Consider the following 22,620-nt stretch of genomic DNA (forward strand, 5'->3'; position numbering starts at 1 on the left):
AGTTGCTCATTGTTGGCCGGCGTTGCTAAGGACGTTTTGCGCTGCACGCTGTAGCGTCGAAAAAAATTCGCTGTCTAAAAAAAATGTTATTAACCCTTTTTCGAAATTTTTTCTTTCACATGTTACTTTCATCGATTATTTATTGTAAACTTTGCTTATTATCGATTATACCAGTGTAATTTTATAATCTTCATACGATTCCCTTTAGTTTGATGTAAATAACATATAGTAAATAATGTCTCTAACTATTTTTAATTTAATCGTGAAAAGTGTTCACTTTATCGTGGACATACAATATAATGGGTTAAGTGCATAACTGCTATAAAAAATTTAAAAAAAGATGAAAGTTTTATAATATTGAAGTAAATATTCTTATATAATTACCACAAGTAGCACAGAAGAACATTTCATTTTTATCCCGTTTGTCGCAGTTTGCACATTGTGGGTTTTCTGCATTAGCAAATTCTACAAGTGTCTTCATTAATACATCTTTTGGAGGTTCTTTTACGTCATCCGAAAATTCAGTCAACTGCCTAAATAAATTTAAAAATAATTCGATTTAATATTTTTTTTTCGAATTCATGATAAAATCGTTACGCTTTTTTTGGGTGTATGTCAATAAGAATAAAGCGGCGATAAAGGCGGTGCCAAAGTCAAAATTTATTGAAAAATAGGCGGTGGGCGAGAGTATACAATGCCACACTTCTCGTCACCTAGTCGACGGTTCGCCGACCACTTTGTCGGCCTCTTCAGGTCGTCGGTCAAGTTACGAAGGTCACGAAGGTTTGTTACGAAGTGTTACTACATTTACTGTTTGAAAATTTTTTTAAAAGTCTAATGGTTTCAAAAAAAAATTTATTTGAAGAACTTAGAAATAATTTCAATCGGCTTCACAAAAAGTTTTCAGAAAATGAGAAAGTTAGTGATATTTTAAAGCATTTTTCTTCCGAAACTGAAACTGCTTTACTCAGTGCATTTAATGAATTTCGAAATTCGAGGAGGGATGAATCTGTGAATGTCAAATTTTGAGATGATTGCTTGCAGAGCATTCAAGTATTGTTACAATTTATCTGATCCGAGCGCAAAGGTAACTGGGATTTACACACACAATGTCTCTTTGAAATGTTGCAATATTTTTTTGCATGCAATAAACCCAATTGTGCAAGATATGCAACACTTCATCTTCTAGAAATGATTTTCAAATTACCTGGAGAAATAAAAGAGGAGTTTTTACAAGGAAAATTTGTATTACGATTTACTCCATGACCTTTCCGAGGACTATGGAGTGACATGGCAGTACAGATGTCTGTAATAAAAGAAACAAAAAGCGCTGACAATGGAATTATTGGGCTAACCAGAAAAGATTCTACAGTTTTGCGGTGGACAACTACAAGAAGTATTTTAGGACAGTATTCATCTGTTATGTCAAATCGAAGCAAATGCTCAGAAAAATATGACGTGAATAAAGAGTATATCCACGAGGGATCAAAAAAATCAGAAATGAGTCGAGACGAACAACATTTTATTTTAATCCATGATTATGTTAAGAATACTATGTCTGACCCATTTTCGTATGATATTAGACAAAACATTTTAATTAACATGAGCACTAGACTCGTGGCTACATCTGAAGTTAATAATAGCTGACTTAATGCCAAAGCTAATGGACAAGTGAAGCTTAACGATTTTATTTCGAAAAGATTAGATATGAATAATAATGAACTTCAGAGCTTTTTTAGTGCTATTCATCAAAATAATCTAAAAACGTTCACTGAAAAAAGTAAGAATACTTAAATATTTGAAGCTAAATTTACTTTACAAGCAAACTCTACACCGCGTCCTGAAAAGAGAAAAAGGCTGTGTGATTCACAACACGTAGAGTTTGTGTAACTCAACAATAATGATTTATTTACAATAATATTATATACACTATTTACAAATTCTATATCGCAACACTAATACAAGTGAGCCGCTATACGCGTGAACGCGAATAAGAATTTCCTATAACTTTAACCAGCCTCGACGATATCTGCTCGGTATAAGTTGCTAGATCGTCGCCGAGAGCTGTTACTTGCTTTATAGTTGCAAGGCTTAGAGCTTTATGAGTTGCTCCGTGAGTTGCCAACCGAAGGCTTCTGATTCTTCATAGTTCGAGCTGGCCCTTTTATAGCGCACAGCTCGCGCCAAAATAGCCTACCCCGGCACCCATCAGCTGATCTGTCAAAGAAGGGATACGATCAGCTGACTGGTTGTCAAGGCAGGGATATAACAGCTGATTAGCTGTCATAGTAGGGGTACAACAGCTGATTGTGATGGTGAGACATCAGCTGTTCTTCGTCGTTGCTCGTAGCGTCACAATATCTGCTAAGATTGTTTTTCAGAGAGTTCTAGCTTTATCAAAAAGTCGCAAAGACGTAGATTTAAAAAAAATGTTAAGTTTACCGCTCACATCTATACCTTCTTCTTTATTTAAATTTGATGGTAGCAAAAGATCCAATGTAAAATCAGAATTAATGCCCATCCTCGAAAAAGACGTGGATTGTTATGTAACTAATCAAGTTCCTATTTCGGAAGAATTTGGTATTGAAATAATCGACGGAATGGCAGAATTACACCGTTCATTTTCTGGATTATACTTGAATTTTAACGATTTGGAAAATAATATTTTTCAAAGAATTTTACACCGCTTGAAATATGCAAAGGAAGTACATTTGGTATTTGATCGTTACGATGATGCATTGGTTAATCCGAAGCGAGAAGAACGAGAACGTAGATACGACAAGAAGGAAATCCCATAGATATAACTGGTAACCGACCATTGAAAGATTTGTAAAAAGTCCTAGCATCTAGTGAAAATAAATCAAATCTCACAAAATTCATATGTAGCTATATAAAAGAAAAGTTCCGTTTGGTCGATGAGCCTATTTTTGAACATAAAAAAATATGCGTAGCTGGAGGATTAGAACCTCGAGAAAATGCTTTTTTCATATTATGTATTCATCTGATAATTATGTAGACTAGCCAGTAGAATAGTCAGGGTTTTGTAAGAATTTTTGAGAAAGCAAAAAATATAAAATAGGTTTCCACAAGGTATATACCAAGTATATAGAATGTATATACCTTGTATTTACAAGGAATGTACCAGATATATCGCTGGTCCTTGTGAAAAAAACACAATGAAAAACGCTATGAAAAAAAAACCTATTTGTAGAATGCCGTGAAAAAAAACACACCTCTTTGCAACGCCGTGAAGAAAAACACAGTTGATCGGATGCCGTAAGGTGTGTTTTTCTTCACGGCGTTGCAAAGAGGTGTATTTTTTTTCACGGCATCCGATAAGCTGTGTTTTTCTTCAGGGTGTTCGATGAGGTGTGTTTTTTTTCACGTTGCTCGATGAGGTGTGTTTTTCTTCACGGTGTTCGATGAGGTGCGTTTTTTTTCACGGCATTGCAACGAGGTGTGCTTTTTTTCACAAGGACCAGCGATATATATAATGTGTATACCTTGTACGATGTACATACCTAGTAAATACAAGGTATTTATTATATATATGTTAATAAAAACGTTATAACGTTTAATTTGAAAAATAATGTAATTGTGATGAATGTCTTCAGAATTTCGCTCGAATCATTGTTATGCTCTAGAATGAGCTAGGAAGCTCCAATCGAAATTTTGCGACGGTCAAAATTTATTAAAATTTAACAAGAAATTCGAAAAAATTTTTTCAAATTTTTTTAGCGGAACCTTTGGGTTCCAGGAACCGTTTTTGTTAAAAATAACGTTTTTCGGCTCCAGACGCTATCGCCTTCAATAAAAAAATCTGAAAAAATTTGAGATTATGTATTTTGATGAACAAAATGAGAAAAAAATTTTTTCCATATTTTTCAAGGCTTCGTATCGCCTTGAAAAAATTATTTTCGTTAAAAAATGGGACTTTTCGGCTCTAGACGTCAGAGTTCTGTCTGAAAAAATCTGAAAAAATTTGAGTTTATGTATTTTGATGCCAAAAATGAGTGAAAAAAAAAGATCGGGCTTTGTATTGCACCCTAACGCCTTATATGAATTTTCAAAATTTTCAATGATTTTTTCTGAAGGCCTGAAGCACTCAAAAAATCTGAAAAAATTCAAGGTTGTTTAGATTGTTGAAAAGTAAATTTGTGAATTTTTTCAGATTTTTTAATTGCTTCAAGCCTTCAGAAAAAATATAGATAGAAAATGGACGTTTATAAAGGTGGAGGGGGGTAGGAACCCATCCCCCCACCCCATATGGCGGCTAAAAGCCCGTGGGCCAACTTTTTGCATTGTTCATCGTTTAATAAAACCCGCATAGTGTGGCCGACTGGGGTCTACGATGAACCAAATGAAAGGTTTTGAGCTCTAATTTTCAAAAACATGTTATAAAACCATCTTCGGGTTACGTAAAGTGCCGTATGACTGCAAAAACCACGTGACGCGTATTTACGCCTCTCTATTTTTTATCTCGAAAACCATTGAGTCAAGGAAAAAAGTTTATTCAACAAAAAAGTCTTAGAATTGATCGAGGAACACCCTCAAATTTTTTCAGAATTTTTTGGATTGCATTTATATATGCGGAAACGAGAGGAAATCGAATTTCTCAAAATCATCTCCGAAAAATTCTGAAAAAATTTGAGAATGTTCCTCGATCAGTTCTAAGACTTTTTTGTTCAATGAACTTTTTCTTCAAACTCAATAGTATTCGAGTAAAAAAATACTTATCACTTTTGTACCTAAGATTGGTCGGCGGATAAATCCGATGAATTTACTGCTGATCGGACGTATCAACCAGTGTCCGCGACATCGTCGACTTTGTGGTGCCGCATCATTTTGAATTCGGCATTTTCCACTGTTTACCATCGGCAGTAAACCAAGCATCGTAGTATGGCAGATCAGCATAAGTAATCGGTGGTCATCGTGGCAATGCAAGGAAAATAAAGCTGAGTATTTCACTCGGAAATCAATAAAAATTAGCGCGTTGATCAATTATTTTCGTTTAAATGTAACATCGGATTGCCCTCTTAGTTTCTCAGGCAGAATGTTTTTTAAAAGTCCCTACTACGTTGTACACATTCAGAAATGGAATGTAGGGGCGGACATTTAAACGTTTCTGGAAGGGTTTACAAACGTTTTTCAAACTATTTTCTGAAATTTTCCAAAGTTTCAAATTTAGCGTTCCAATAACGCTATGAAAACGTACCGTGCTTTTAGGGTTACTTTACCAAGATTATAGCTATCATATCAAAATTATTAAATAAAGTTTATCTTTAACACTGCTGGTTTTTGGCAGAGCGAACAGATGTTCATTTTCATTTATTATTGATTTAAAGAATAAACGATTGGCAAGGTTTATACAAAAAATAAAGTGCACGGCACCACTCAGTATAATGTTAATGGTTCGTCCAAATACGATATGTGGAAAAATAAAAAAACCATTGATCATTTAATAATTTTAGATTGATCATTTAATAAATCCAGAATTGAAAAAAACATATTATTTTTGGAACGAAGTACTAAGCGTATAACCGATGTAATATTAATGCTAACAAGTTGTAATTAAGCTTTACGTGATCATCCTAAGCAAAAAGTTAATGATCTTGGTTTCCACAACAGATGCCATTTTTTAAGTATGATTGAACTCTCATCTAAATACATTGGCGTATTTCTTAGCTTATTAAATTCAAAAAATAAAAAAATAAATTATTTGAATCTTGAAATTCCAAAAGAACTGTTTAATTTATTATCAGTTCAGATTCGAAAAATTAAAAAAGATATTTAGAAGAGTGAATTTTTTTCCATAATACTAGACACTACTCAAGATCAGTGCTTCGTGATTTAAATATGTATTTAAGAAAGTTTTTTTACGATTTGTTCGAACTATTGATCCACGTGCTTGAGAATTGGAAATTGAAATTTCAAAAATACTTCAAAAAAATATAATCGTCACCCTAGCACCGGAAGGTATTGCTTTCAATTCTGCAGCATAAAGGTACTTATTCGTGCACAGAGGCAAAAAGGTAGCTTATTCGAGCACGGCAGAAAAACAGTTGCTTGTTCAAATGCAGTGGCAAAAAAGTTTTGGCTCGATGAATTTAGGTTGGCAACGCAGCCATATATGATAAAATTTTCTTTTAACATTCAACATTCAACATTTAATTTAAAGTTACGTAAAGATGTTCACTAGTTTCCTCTCAGAACTTACAAAATTCTCCACAAGTAGCAAATCGAGTCAATAACACGGTGAAAGTTATTTGTTTGCTCGCATCACAAATGGATGAAAATCTTTACAGCATCTCACATGTTTTTTTTCTCTTTTTTGCTGAAATACAAAACAGAAAATATGGCTACGTTGCCAACCTAAATTCAGCGAGCCAAAACTTTCTTGCCACTGCATTTAAACAACGTACCGTTTTGGTGCTGCGCTCGACTTAGTTACCCTTTTGCCTCTGCGCGCTATTAAGTACCTTTTATGCTGCAGAATTGAAACCTTCCTGCGCTGGGGTGACGATATACAGATACATACAGATACGTTATAGTGATATTCAGATGAAGCGTCATACGTTCATTGCTTAGCTGATAATCTTAATTTATCAAAAGACTATATTCATCAAAAGATTCTGTTAAAGGGACACATCTATGTTAAAACCTGTATTATTATATGAATTAAAAAACATGAAAATGAAATGTTAAAATTGAAGTTTTTGTTTTTGATGTAAAATTATGTTTTTTTAAGTCTTTTTACATTAGAAAAACTCTCCTTAACACCATTTATTATTTAAATTTGTCCAGTGAGCAACTGACTTATCATTACAAAGCTCTGTGCTGCATGAATCTGAAAGGAATCTTTGACCATTTTTAATCCAAGAGGTCTTTCAATTTTTTGAATCACATTCTCTTCCACTTCAGTGTAACAGATTTTTGATTCGATTATTAATTCATTCTACCAGTCCCAGTAAGAGGTGGTAAGAATTGCTAGCTTGGATTATAACATTTTTATTCACAAAATAATACATACATTTTTAAATTTTTAAAAGAACTTCAACAAAAGCATTAGCAAAATCTTTTGTAAGGTATTGGTTATATTTTTCAATACTAATCATTGGCTTTATGAAGTTAACTCCAAAATTAAGGAAACCCGAGCCTAAAACTTAGGTTTTTAAACAAGTTTTTTGAAACTTCTACTAAATATTTAAAAGCATCAAAGTTCCCATAAAGCCTTTTAGTAAAATATCCAGCAGCAGTTGCAGAAAATTTATTTTAAAATTAGAAGTTTGGACTGGGGTACGGATCTCCTTATTATTAACTGTAACGGTTTAATCTTACTTTTTAATACTACGTGCGCGAAACACGGATTTTCTAACCTTAAATCGTCAGAAAAGCCTAGTTTCATGCAAGCAGAGTTAAAATGTATCGTTTGCAACTAGTCCGCGAGGAAGTTGACTCACCCAAGAGTCTTTGCACCCTCGCTACGCTCGGGTGAAAACAACTCCTGGATGAGTCAACTGCTTCGCGCACTTGTTACAAAATATACTATACAGCTGTTTCCTTACACGAGAAATAAAGTGTAGTAACTTTAGCTGTATCGAGTATTAAAATTAATAAAAAACAATGACTTATTATGATAATGAATCACTTGATTCGAACTCAGAAGAGTTTTCATTATTTTCATTGGTTTCGTCTTCACTAGTGGATTCGTTCTTTTCCTTAGTGAACAATCTCTTAAAATATTGACCAAGATATGAATTTAATTTAGTCCCTTTTGGCTTGATTTGTATCCTTTTTTTATCTCTTTCTGTCATATTCGCAGAATCGGGAATTAGGTATTTCAACCTCAAGTATCTGAGGTAGCAGGTATGTAATACTGCTCTTTTACGTGGTGTCAGTGGCTTCCTCCACTGAGCGCCAAAGGCTCTATTGTTAAAAATGTTAACAGTCCATATGGCCTCAGCGCATTTTTGAACAAATTAACGTGGAGTCAAATCTGTATTAAGATTATCGTTTCATACGTCCTCCGTAATGGAAACTTCACACAGTAAATCGATTTTTTGATTGATTCACCAGTTTCATATTCAGCATAATTTTTCGAATTATACGATACTGGCTTCTTTTTAATTGGTTTAGATTTATTATTCTTTTTTGTTTTTGTAAAATTTTTAGTCTTATTTTCAGTATTTGTTTTAATGAGTGAATCTTTTTCTGAACTCTTTTCTTCTTCTTAGGCAGTTTAGGTGCCTCTTCAGGTAATATTGTAGCCAAGTTATGCTCCTCATCCTTATGTTAAATAAAATTTTTTTTAATAATGTGGCTTATCTTTTTGTGATAACACATCTCGCTATTTTTGCATTATGGGATTAAATTCTCCCAGCTTTTTCTGAAATTCATAATTCTGCGACATTAAATCTTGAGGGGATTTTATGTATTAGTTCTTCAACAGTAATTGATAAATCATCATTTTGACTTATACTTGTATTGGTATTCTTACTATCTAATATTGATTTTTGGATTTTCATTACTATTTCTACCATCAAAATTAAAATCAGAGGCTATGTTGACGCCAACAGCAGGAATATTAACTACAACAACATCAGCAGCAGTACCATTAACAAGAACACCATCAGCAGCACCACCATTAACGATCACACCATCTGCAGTAGAACTAGATCCTTCATCAAAATTCACATCATTATAATCAAGAATGTCTTCATCGTCATTATCAAAGCGTAAAGTAATTTTATCAACTTGACAAGTATTGTTATTGTCATTGTCAGACACACTCTCTTTTTCATTAACATTCTTCACTATATCTTTTACTTGAGATATAAGGCCTTTTTGAAGTATTTTTTACTTCCTGGAGAGAGCTTCTCACACATAAGACTTCAATAACTACTTCTTTTTTTTTTCCCGTTTTTGGGTCATCAAAGAGTGTCCAAAAGTTCGTTTCGTTTCTCAATAGTCGTTGCTCGAATCCATTACATTACGTAACCTGAAAAGTTTATTTTTTTATCACGGAAAATCAAAATAGATGTAACAATAGATAGCTTGATGAAATCAAAGAACGACCAATGGTTTGGTTAGTTGCGGTATGAATAAATGTTACAGTTGAACATTTCAAGGCGTTATTTCTGGAAGTTATTTTATTTACTTGTAAACTTTAGAGAAGTGAAAAAGTTCCCCGAGACCCGGGCTTGGACCGCTGATCGGTCGGTTACAAGTCCAGCTCCCTACCACTTGAGCTATTCATTGATTATACAAGAGTTATCGAAGAAGTTATATTAATGAGAAGTGTGAATGCATTTTTTCTAAGTTTTTTTAATATCTTATTATATTTATAGTATCACAATAGAAAAACTAGTTGTACAATATAATCACAATTTTAAAACCTGGCTTTCGCTCTTAATCTGGATGCGTAGTAGGTTAGGATTCGGACTCAGCGATGACTTTCTTCAGATAGTCGTGATTTTTTGATGATCGCGAGTACCCGAAGAAAGTCATCGCAAAGTTTAGTTCTGACCTAGATCCAAAAATAGGCTACCCGGATGATATTCTCGCACAAAAATTCAACTACCTGAAGAAGAACTATTTGGCATGATTTTCACATGATAATTCACCTGACTTTTCACCTGATTTTTTCCAGCAGAATTATTCAATTATCCTCGCGGATCAGTTGAAAATCAGTGACGATTTACTGACGAGACCTTACAGATCCTTCGAGTGTTCTAGCAAACAATTCCGAAATCCGCGAGGATTGAACAAAAATCAACGTGGATTATTCAATTATCAACGTGGATCAGTTGAACATCCGTGGTGATTCACCGACAAAACCTCGTGGATGTTTTGAGCTCGTGCTCGCGAACAAGTCCAAAATCCACAAGGATTAAAAAAAAATCAACGTGGATCAGTGGAAAACCCGCTGTGATTGCATTTTTTTCAAACCATGATTGATCCTCGCGGAATCCCTCTATAATCTATGTGGAATCCCTGTACGATCCACGTGGATAACTAATCCTCGTGGATTTCTACGTGGATATTCATGCAATTATTTTCAACTGGAAATAAATGCAATTCCTTCAAATCTCCAACAAACAGCAAAAAAACTCGCTCTTTTGAACCCTTTCATTTCTAGGGACAACTAAAAACATTTTATGTTCCTCTATAACACATCTTTTCCCAAACTTTCTTGAAAATTCACTGCTCACGCTTTGAATATTCATTATTAAATATGTTTAAAATTTCACCTAAATTATACTCACCCACAAATTGGACAACATATTTTAATCTGTGTACCATCTGAAATACAATTAAAGCAGAATGTATGGTAGCAAATCAGAAGACGTGGATCTTTGTAGTAATCATGGCATAAGCCACAAATTAAAGGATTTCTAGGAATGTCTTCGTCTATTTCAGGTTTATTTAGATAACTTTGACCCATCGGCATTTCAAAAGATTGCTTGATAGAACTGGCCATCGTATTATAAAATTTTTCTATAAATAAAAAACAAGATAACGAATAAATTATTTTTACTATTATTTTGTAAAATTATTTATCAAATTAGTAAGATAAAAAATCTTTCATGGTAAATCATTTTTTTTGTTTCTTTCTTTTAGTTAAGTTCTATCTTTATTACTGTACGAGTCTCTATGCAGAGCTGAAATTAAAATAATATTTATACAGCATTATAAAAAAGGGACATTTTAATTTGTTGTGATCTTAGAAATAGAATTGATTTCATACTAGATGTATGAAACGATCAGGATGATGCACAACGTTATATTTTACAATTCAAAAGAACAGTTTAATGAACTATTTATATGTGATAAAAAAACAGGACAATCAGTCAAGTATATTATAAAAAAACAAAATTAATTTAGAATAATAAAAATGAAAAAAATCTGTTCGATAAGAACTACTGCAAGAACTACTGCAACGGTTTTTATACAAATGACTTTTTTTTATTTTAAGGTGGAATTCCTATTGAAAATAAAAAAGGATCAATTTTTGTCCTTTAAAACGTTCTTTAACACGATAAAAAATAAAAATATTCGAATAAAATTTTAGAACGAAATTTATAAAGGAAATCAAGTTACGGCCGATTCTGCGAAGCGTCTAGCGTGTTTGATACCGACGTGCTAGTACTGAAAGATGACGCTTCGCAGAACAGAGCAGAAAGATGCCATTTGGCGCTTCGAGCTAAAACTATTAGTCCGATCATTATGTTCCATAACTCTTCTGAATTGTTACAACTTTCTCGAGGAACTAAACCGACTTAGACTCAAAAGTCGAAAAATCATCCCTAATTTTTTTGATGTGAAACATCTTTATCGGCGTTTGGCATGAAGAGTAAGCCAGTAAAAAAAGAGCGTCCATCCGTCCGTCCGATCGCGCGCAACTTTGGTAGTATATAGGGGAGAGACGGGCATGAGTGCCACCAAAAATTCAAACTTGCGTCCAGAAGCGAATTTTTAAAATTTTTCAAATCTGAAACTATCATAGCAAACGTTATATACCAATAACCTAGCATTAAGTATTGTAAAATTTAAATATAATAATTTAAAATGATGAAAATAAGACCGGAAAACGAACACAGAGACAAGCAAGAGCTGTCGCGTGAATGTATGTGTGAATGTGCGCAGCCGACATGCGCCGACGCGTTAGATCAGGCCCCCATACGTATGTATTTCGCGTATATGCACTCGCGTGTGTGCGAGCCGAATACAGAGAAGGCACGATACACGCACAGGGGGTGAAACCCGCGGCCTTCTTCAAAATGATACAAAGAAAGAAACATAGTCGCACGCTCAACCGCCGGTTCCCTTATCACCGGGAGTTTGACCTGCGGTTCACTTTAGAATCACAGCATGACCGAAGCTCCGAGAAGATTTGCCCAAATATGGGTAAATAGAACGGCACATGCTCGACCCGACGACACGGATCAACTAGCAACGAAAAAACAAGTAGCTTAGCTATTGAGGGAAAAACCACCAAGAGGTGCCCCCACCAAAAAGATGCATGATTTAGTTAGTATATAAGGAGCATAAAAATTTGGCCTCTAGGCAGATCATTTTATACAGTCGAGTAGGGCAAAGCTCTGGACAGATCATTCTTTACAGTCGAGTAAGGCGAAGCTCTGTGCGCGAACATTCGATATTTTATAATAGCGACTCCACGATATATTAAACGGACTTGAAATAAAACATACTAATGAATAACTATGAATTAAACATACTTGTATTTCGCGAGAAGCAATAGAAAGTTATTAATAGCGCACTAGCTTTTGTAACTGTAATTATACAGCGCGAGTGTCGAAGTGACTTATTGTATTCGCGAACGGTAAAGCTCGTGCGAGTGCTTGCACCAGCCGTCTACCCGTCGGACAAGCAGCAGCCAAGCCGGCGCCACCACCAACCAGGCAGCCGCTACCAGCTAGGTAGCCGTGACCGACGGCCAAGCAGCAGCAAAGCGACATCCTAGCAGCAGCCTAGCAGCAGCGACCAGGCGGCACTACCAGCCTTGAAGATCGACAATCATTGGCCGAACTAGCTTGTAAGTTATGTTTTAATAGTATTAAATTTTTGTATGTTCCCTCCCTTCTCAGTCAACAACAGAAACAATATTTAATTAAAAATAATAAAGTTATTACCCAATGCCAACGGGTATATAACACAAAGGAGAACTCAAGCTCTATAATATATATTAAAGTTGGAAAGCTAAAATGAATTTTCAATTTTTTATTGAATTTAAAAAAATTTGTCACAATTGCCCGTCTTTTTTCAATGGCCAGGAATTGTGGCATAGGAGTCGGGCACGAGTGTCAAGTATAATACACAAGCAAACAAAAATTATATAAAATTAGAAACAACTGAGATTTTAAATAATCCTTTAGTGGTATTTCTTTTTTTTCAAAAAGATTATTAGAAGCAAGTATGTCAGTTTGGACCCTGCAGTAATAATTAAACTTACTGTAATATAGTGACTACTTTGAAGCGACACCTACTAATTGAGTCAGATAGCTCTCTCGCATGTACCGCGCTAAGCTCAGAATTTTTCGGAACGCTGACCTGAACGCGCATACTCTAACCTTTATTATACCTATTATATTAATAAATTATTTTACTTAAAACTAATCTAGTGTGATCATTTAATCGATATACGGGATATCACACTTACCTATGTGTAAACAACTATGAACCTATGATTACCTATTATGTTAATGAAATCAGAAACTTTTTGACAAGTACACAAGCAATTAAAAACTATCAACGCTTTGCAACTCATTTTCAAATTCAAATAATTTTTCTTTGTAACTCAGACTATATTTGGTCAACCTTGGAATATAACACTTTATTTTAATTTAATTTTCTTCCTCCAGCGCATCTTCTTCTCTTCCTCCTCCTTTTTGCTGATGTAAATTCTTAGTTACTACTTGGAGAAAGTCATCGCCGAGTTCGGATTTCGACCTAGTGCATGAGCAGGCTACTCAGGACGATATTTGAGCGAAAGCATCACGACCTTCCGAAGAAAGTCATCGTCGAGTCCGTATTCTGATCTAGTGCGTCAAGCTGGCTACCCGGGACGATATTTGTGCGAAAACATCGCGACTTTCCGGAGACTGTGATCACCGAGCCCGGATTTTGACCTAGTGCGCCGAGCGGGTTACGCGAGATGACATTTCCGCTCCAAGCAGTCATTAGGGTAATATTCTCGCTTAAAACCTGTAATTTCGTGGAAAAAGTCATTTCGAGTTTCGAGTTTGATCTGGTGTCCCGACCGGGCTACCCAGGATAATTGCGAGAATCTTGATGTCGAGAGAAAAATCTACATGTATCGTTTAAAACTCATACATATCAAATCGATGCGCAGCATCTATACATAGATACATTTAGCCTTATTAATCAATCAAATCGATGATATGAAGTTGGCCGGAAAACTACGTGAGACAGCGTGAGACCACGTTTTGCGTGAGACCTTTTTTTCGTCGGGGATTTTTTCTTTTGTCATTCGTATTTAGATAATACTGCGTTTTTCGGAGACTATGAATACACTATTTTCGGTCACTTTTTACGAGGAATCGATTTACCGAATCAGAATTATCGTATGTTTTATAGATTCCAAAAAATAACGTTAGGTTGTTTTCACGGGTCCGGAAATCGCGATTCTCGCGAATATGAGGAGCGTGGAGTGACGCTGCTCTCGTCTGCCATACTTGCCATTCGGACCGTGACACGCGCTTCTCGATTATCATACAAGAAATACATGTACGTGTGAAAATAATATAATTTTTTACTCAAAAACAATTAAGTTTAGAGAAAATATTTGAAAAACAAGAAAGTCTCAAAATTTATTGAGAAACATTCTCAAATATTTTCAGAATTTTAAGAAATTTTTTTAAGAGATTGGAATTGTTGGCAAATTGAAAATCGTCTCCGAAAATTCTGAAAAAATTTGAGGGGTTTTCTTGATAAATTTTAAAACTTTCTTGTTTTTTAAACTTTTTCTCTAAGCTCAATGGTTTTCAAGATAAAAATCAAGTATGGTTTTTTATAAACATTTCACTTGAGGGACGCCATTTTTTCTGAAAAAGTAGATAAAAAAATTTGGGAAAATTCGCTATGATACTTCTATACCCATGATTACCTCTGATCATATTTATATCTTGAGTTTCATACTGCAACACTTCGAAAAAATTACTTAAAGTTGTGTAGCACCATACTGCGTATGACGTTACAATTGCGTACTCAACCCCGCGAATTTATACAATTTGAGCGGAAGAAAGAAAAGCGCAACACAAGAAGACACGTATAAACACACATACATACACACTGAATAGACGACACACACGAAGCCAAGCATAGCAGCCGATACTGATACATGATCGATAATTCGCGGCCTTAAGGATGCGCACGCAGTCCTTCCCAATGTGCGAGAGTCGCGAGCCGAAACAGCAGACGAAAAGAGTCACTCCTATTATTATCGCTGCAGAGTGCAGACATGTAAGCACAAAAAGATAAAACGAGCTATGGCGATTGTGTGTGCATGTCGGACATAACCAAGACGACGAGACGAAGCGGCCCAAACCAACCCGAAGAAGATGAGACGTCCTGAACAACTTGTGCAAGAAGAAAGAAGATTTTTTTTTTTTTTTTAACATCCTTTATTTTATACAATCTGTCAATCTAATGACAATAAGTATAATTTTTCGTATAAATGTGGTGTAGTGTGAGAGATTAAATCAAGGGTTCAGCGGGCATCCAGTGATGCCGCGCCGAGTAGTTATAGCTTTTTCCAAGGTACAATACTCAGGGAATTATACAAGACTATGAGAAGATGTAGCTCAGTCATTATGGTGTGTTTATGTACAAGAATAGGTTTTTCTGCTTTTTTAATCTTGATTGTTGAGTTTCGTTCTTGCTGGTCAGTTCTTTCGCAAGCTGGTTAGGATGGTTTAGCAGCCTCGCTTTATACCTTGTATAAAAGCGACGAATTTCTGATTTGACAGAGGGAATGTTAAGCTCGCGGCTAATTTGCTCGTTTGGAACATACCAAGGGGCCTGAACGATGTTCCGCAAGGTCTTCGATTGAAATCTCTCTATAACTGCAATGTTCGAGGGAGCAGCCGCACCCCAGAGTTGAATGCCGTATGACCATATTGGCTTGATTATAGTCAGGTAGAGGCGGCGCTTGTTGTCCAGGGATAATTGTGATCGTGGGCCCAACAGCCAGTACATTTTTCTGAGCTGCAGTCCTAGTTGTTTACGCTTTGCCCAGATATGGGACCTCCAAGTGAGTCTTCGGTCCAGGTATATGCCGAGATACTTTACTTGCTCGACCTGTGGGATGCTGACGCCTCTGAGGTAGACTTGTGGGCAAGTGTGTTTTTTTAGTGTGAATGTTATATGGTTTGATTTCGTCTCGTTGATGTTAATGCGCCATTTATCGCACCACTCTGAGATCTTGTTTAGGTGCGTCTGGAGCTTGTGTGAGGCTTCCGTTTGGCATTTGCTTGTGGTGAGTATGGCTGAATCGTCAGCGAATGTGGCTGTGAAGATATTCCTGGCCGAAGGAAAGTCCGAGGTAAAGAGCAGGTACAATGTGGGCCCCAAGACGCTACCCCGTGGAACGCCAGCCTCGCAGGGGCACAGGTTGGATGTGGTGCTACCAATTTTTACTTGAAAGACTTTATCACGCAAGTAGTTCTATAGTAGTTTGGCCAGACTGGGAGGCAACAGTGACTTGAGCTTGCAGATCAACCCCTCATGCCACACTTTATCAAACGCTTGTGAGACGTCTAGGAACACTGCATTGCAGTAAAGCTTTTTTTCGAAGGCGTTACCGATCTCAGCAGTCAGTCGATTCACCTGCTCGATGGTTGCATGCTTGCTTCTGAACCCAAACTGGTGGGGCGGTATGAGAGCTTTCTCGGTGATGATTTTATTTATCCTCGTTTGGATAGTTCTCTCAGTAATTTTCGAGGATATCGGCATGACCTGTATGAGTTAACTCGTGAGGGGTCTTTGCCAGGCTTCGGGATAACGATTAGCACAGCTCTTTTCCATGCCACAGGGAGGTAGCACAAGCGGTAGGTTGCATTAATTATGATGGTAAGGTGCCTGATGACTTTAGACGGAAGCTCCTTGATGAGCTTGCCACCAATACCGTCCCACCCTGGGGCTTTTTTGTCTTTTAATGTCATAATGATCGACATAACCTCTTTACAGCTCACGTTGGGGAACGATTCTTCGGCGTTCGGTGCTTTAGGTTCCAGTAGTAGTAGTTCTTCGTCTCTGCTTATCACCGCTCCAAGGGGTTGGAAGACACTGGCATAGAAATTGACAAACTCCTGAGCTTTCTCGTCCTCTGAGCGAGCCCAGGAACCGCTTTGTTTAAGAATAGGAGGAATATGTTCTAGTGGACGCTTCAATTTTTTGGTGGCCTTCCAAAGAGAGAAATTTGTAGATTTCTCTGGGGTGAGTTTTTCAAGATAGTTTTGTACGCTCTTGTTTTTGAAGTCATAGAGTGATTTTTTAAGCCCCCATGTGGCACGATTCAGGGCGGTTTTGTCTGTTTGAGATCTCGTATTTTGCCAGATTCTTCTTAATTTTCTGCTTTCTAAGATTTTCTTGACGATGAAGTTCGGTAATGAATACTGTTTGTTGTGAGCACCGACGGTTGATGTTACCTTATCCACTGCCGAGAGTATTTGCGTATTTAGGTCGAGAATTGCTGTATTAATCTCACTGGGGGTTTTAAGCGGAACGCTGCAATTAATTGAGCTCTCTAGAATTTGCCTATAAGCAGACCAATTTGTGGTTTTGTTGTACCGAGCAAGCTTGGCCCGAGTATGGAGTAACTGGGTCTCCACCAGGAGCAGTACTGGCGAGTGATCTGACGAGAGGTCAAGGCAGGATTTCGCGGTAATGTTTTGTTTTTTTATGCCTGAGACAACCGCAAAGTCGATTAGATCGGGCCTTCTATTTATATCTGATGGCCAGTAAGTTGGCTCACCTGTGGAGACTGTTAGGTACCCTTTTGTCGAGATGACCTCGTAGAGGTTGCGTCCCTTCTGATTTGGTGTCTGGAGTCTCGAGCCCCACCACGGGTGCTTAGCGTTATAGTCGCCACCAGCCACGAAGCGTCGACCGAGTGATTTGAAGTATTTGCTGTATTGCTCAGCCGAGATACTATGTTTTGGTGGAGAATAGACTGCTGAGATGGATAGTTTGCCTTGCAGGTCCTCGGTGATCACGGTTGTGGCTTGGAGGTATTCTTCACATATATTGCAGTCCTGAAATTGCTTGATACTAGTACTTATTAATATAGCTGAACCTCCATGAGCCTTGTTACCCGGATGATTACAACAGTAGAATTTGTAGTTTGGGATTGAAAGGTAGTTTTTAGAAGTAAAGTGAGTTTCTGATATCAGCACGATGTCGATAGCATTTAGTAAGATGAAGGCTTGAAGTTCGGATGCTCTTTGAGCCGGCCCGTTGCAGTTCCAGATTGCGATTTTAAGCTCCATTATGATTTATTTAATTGGCTTTGATTGTTGCCTAACAAGGCTGTTATTAGATTAACGAGCGAGTCGATGCGTGTCATCATTTGAATCATCAGCTCTTCTAGCTTATTTACTCTGGCAGCGATGTTGTCGTTATGATTATTGTTATTTTCATTTTCCGGTACGTTGCTTTTAGCGGCTTGAGCGATTGAGAATCCCGGCTTGATACGACTGCTGTCGAATGCTGGTTGGTCCATAGGAGGCCTTCCTGAAGATGTTTGTATGCTGTTTTTCTGACGAAGAGTAGGGAACAGCTTTTGTAGGAGTTTTTTTCGCGCCGGGCAGCCCTTATAGCTAGCCGGATGGTCCCCTCGGCAGTTTGCGCAAGTGGCTTCTGAGTTGTTTTTAGCGCGATTGCAGTCCTTCGAGTCATGAAATTCAGCACACTTAACGCATACAGGTACTTTATAGCAGTATTTCTTCGTGTGATCAAACTCTTGACAATTGTAGCATTGGGTGATGTCTCTTTTCTTGTTCGGTTGTTCGAATTTTACGACTGAGTTCAACAACTTAGTGATTTTAAAGATTTCTTTGTTGTTGGCGCCGTGTTCCAAGTCGACATAAAAAAGAGGCATAGCAATAAGCTGCGACCCGAATTTTTTCTCAATTATTGGTGATACGGATGGCCTTGTGACCCAGCGCTTCTAGTTCGTTGGATATGAGTTTTGTGTCGATGGATTGGTGTAAGTTTCTGAGTACCACTTTATAAGGTTTATCTTGTTTCCTTTGGTATGTGTAAAATTTGGTATTTTTCTGCTTAAGGCTTTCTATAGTGGAGAGATATAGTTCGGAATCTAGGAGCTGCACTCTCACCTGGTTGACTCTCGTAGTTTTTAGATAAAACTTGTCTTTGGCGATGGAATTTAGTAACTTGATGAGAGGATTTACATCTGAAATGCCGCAGACATAGATTGGTGGAGGCTTGTAGCTTTTTTCTTCTTTAGGGTTTTCTTCAGGAGTGATCTCTTCGGTAGCTACTTCATCGTTACCGGGTTGAACAAGGTTGCAATCCGACAGAGGGCTGAGCCGGTTAGATGTTTCGATCGTGTTGATCGTGTTGAGCCAGTAGTCCTTGAGTGAGGGCTGGCGTTTGTTCGGGTAGAATGCTACGGGACTGCTTCTGCCCCTTTTTTTGTTGACGTTAACAGTAGTGCCCTCGAAAGAGGTTGGGCCATCTGCTTCGGTAGGCATATTTTCTCTCGGTCTCTATTCAATCGAGACCGAGAGTAACGTTATACACTGACAATAACACAGTTGATGGCAACTTATGTTTACCATACGCAATCGACGTCCGAACAGTGAGGCTGTCGAACGAAAACTGAAGAAAGAAGATAGTAAGGTTGTTGTAAGATAATTGTTACCATGTAAGACGCGTCGAAGGGACTCGCACCCTGATAAGAGTCGTGACGGGCATGCGAAAATGACGAATGAATGACTGAATGGACGAACGACGAGACGCGACGCAATTACGTTCTGTGCGCCGATTATCGCACGTTGGTGCCCAGATTTATGTGACGAAACGACTTGTATCTATTTTCTCTTTATTATACTTAAATAATAATTTATTAATCATATTTATTCACTCAAAACGAAGTCTTTCATTTATTACGAATCCCGATTTTATGCCTTACAGTTGATTTTTCGCACTAATTTATACGTTTGTTTTTGTTTAAACAACAATAATTTTTTGACGAAACATCAAATCTTTAATTTGAGCCTGGATTCTGAAAGGGCATTAAATTTTACATAAAATTAGGTATGCGCAAAGTCTTTTTGCGTCTTAAAATATGAAAAAAAAATCATGTCGATTACGAACAAAAAATTTCGTTATTCTGGATGTGAATGGGTTATTAATAAGTCGTCATGTGACCCTAGTGCCCGACCGTAGGTGGCTCTCGGGCCCGGTTTGAGTACCTTCTTTATTTTGTTAATAACTTTTTTAATATTAATCGTAGATGAATTGAAAAAATGAAATTAAAGTTCAAGCTTCCAGCTTTCTAGTGATATAAATTTCAAACGCAAAAAAATGTTTTTTATTGCTTTGCTACTTCGTTGAAATATTGGTGACATTGGATTTTTTAGTCAAAAATTTTCAACAAATTTTTTCTATGTTGAAAAAATGGATTTTAAGAAATTTTTTTTCTCACAAATATCATAAATGATAAAAAGATTATGAAAAAATTTATTTCATAATTTTAAGTTAAAAATTTCATTTTTTATGGGGGTGCCACGGTTACCAGGCATGTTCATTACCAGGCCATTGCCCGCCTCTCTCCTAAGTGTCTAGCTACATCGAATTCGATGACTGCTTTCTGCTGCAACCGAGACTGGTCCCGCATATCTCTTACTCTCTCGTTCTCGCTCGCACGTATAACTGTGTTTACGTATACATGCGAGGCAACATAAAAGCATAAGCAAAGGCAGTCAGCGCAGCTCACGGACTTAACTACGTCGATTTGTCTTTCTCTCTCTTGCTTGTGAATATGAGACAATACGTATGTACAGCTGTCAATGCGTATATGACACAAGACTCTACGAACTATCGTGCATTTTTTTTAAATTTGATATTAATCAATGCATGTATTTATATCTGTCTATGAGTGTGTGATTCCTTAAGGAAAGTCGAGTTTTTATTATGTTATACAAACAGGTAACGATGATCGCTCGATGCGCTATGTGAATATTTTAAATCATCGTTAAATAATTTTGAAAAATTTTTAAAATACTATGATCTAAAATTTATGCGACGGACGGCTGACCCGGGGTGGGGAAAAGTAGCAAATCACCTGCCGTCGAATAAATTTATTCTGGGACCACCTTACCTGGGCACTTACTCTCAGAGGGGATATTGGGCCCGTCGTCAGTGCGAGCTTGCTGTAGACTCGCTGACTCACCGCCGAATTCCGGCAACTTCTGCTGAAAACCGCGAAAAGTAATGTCGCGAAATAAATAGGCTATGTTGTAAATTAAATGCGGTACTTTATTTAATTCGAGGCCCAAATGGCCGGAAAATCACTTCCAATTGCCCAACGGGTGATGATTTACAATATGACACGACGAGGCACAAGTTTGACCTGATCTTACTTCCGACTTTGCCCACTAGGGGCGCGTGTGACGCTCGCGTCGATCGCATCTCGTGATACGAGCCTAATCGGCCGAGTCAATATGGCCGCTGAGCGCGCGATCTATGTGACGATGTCGAGTGCACGTGTACCGACGCGACGTGGCACTCGAACGTTGATCTCGACGATGCGTTTCGTACTTGTCCGCGGGCGATCCGCCCTGATACGACCGGCCGGATGTCGACGTACACACACGCACACCAATACTCTGCTTGCTGCGTATGGCCGCTGCGATACTCGTCAGCCAAGCTTGAACACACACAATCACACGCCCGTGACCCGGCAGTCGCGTCGACCCATAACTCGCAAATAATCTTAAGAACTAACCCCAAATCTTCGGCGCCTCGACGTTGGATCGGCTCCGTTTCTCAGCTGGCTTTCGGCCCTCGTCCGGGCGTCGATGAGCACGTGCTGCGACGATACACGCTCTTACGCCCACGTCTGGGCGGCGATGTCCAATTATATCTGCACGTGTGCACTCGCTTACACAGGCCCAACTGGGCGAAACTCGCACTGGTGTACTGGCTTGCACAGGCCCGGTTGGGCAGAACTTGCCTTACCGGCGAACTTTCACACGAGCACACGCTTGACAACTAGCCCTCCAGGGCGATCTCGCACACGTATTTTTGCGTCGGCTTTCTGTATCTGCCGTCTCCTACGAGCACAACACGCGGTGACTTTTTACTTTCTTACTTTCGCACTTCGTCAGCGATAACCTCGAACTCTGCGCGATCAAAAAAATGGCTGCTGTGCGAAAAAACTCACGTGTCTCGACGTGTTGCCTGCTCGAGCTCTTCTGCCGTGATCTATTGCACGTCGGCACGTTTGCTCACGCGCAGCTGTCTGTCTCTCTCGCATGCGTACGCTGCCGCACGTGCCGAAGCGTCGTTGCCTGCTGCTGCCGCTGCTGCTGTTCTTGTCGACCTGCAAATCGCAAAATACATACACGCACACACACATGCTCGCGCGTGATATGCGAAAATTCGCGGCGCGACGCTTACGTGACTTGTGCCCCGTCACATTTATTAAGAATAAATAAGAAGCTACGAAACAGCTATGAAAACTAAATAATTACTCAAATCAATAAAACAAATCAAATTATTGAGAAACAATAAAAATTTGAGAAGAAATTGATGAACTAAATAAAACAATAATAAAAATGAGAAAAAATGTAAAAAAATATGAATGAGAAAAATCAGCTGTTTATAAACAGCTGTAAGATATTAAACATTTTTATCAATTAATTAAAGCATTAAAAGGTCAAAGTAAAATGAAATAAAACAAGAAAATTGATCACTCACATACGTAACAATAAAAAAAGTGAAATAAGTAAAAAAAAAAGAAATCCATGGACATGAATCAATACCAAGTTGTCGAAAGTGAGGTTAAGGAGAGCTGTAGCAGCCGAATTAACGTCTGATATAGGGTCAAAA

General features: G+C 37.7%; 1 protein-coding gene across 1 annotated transcript in view; it reads right to left on the bottom strand.

Moving 5' to 3' along the window:
* The window catches only part of LOC106656582 (RING finger protein 207-like), a 92,452-nt gene that overhangs the window by 58,287 nt on the left and 11,545 nt on the right, over positions 1–22,620 (bottom strand). The window contains exons 2-3 of the mRNA XM_023462918.1: positions 10,266–10,497; positions 385–533 (exon numbers count right to left, since the gene is read on the bottom strand). Of these exons, the coding sequence (XP_023318686.1) occupies positions 385–533; positions 10,266–10,480 (364 nt within the window). The 5' untranslated portion in view covers positions 10,481–10,497. The remainder of the gene's footprint in view (positions 1–384; positions 534–10,265; positions 10,498–22,620) is intronic.

The sequence above is a fragment of the Trichogramma pretiosum genome, unplaced genomic scaffold (genome assembly GCF_000599845.2).
Source record: "Trichogramma pretiosum strain Unisexual culture from Peru unplaced genomic scaffold, Tpre_2.0 scaffold108, whole genome shotgun sequence".
NCBI lineage: Eukaryota > Metazoa > Arthropoda > Insecta > Hymenoptera > Trichogrammatidae > Trichogramma > Trichogramma pretiosum.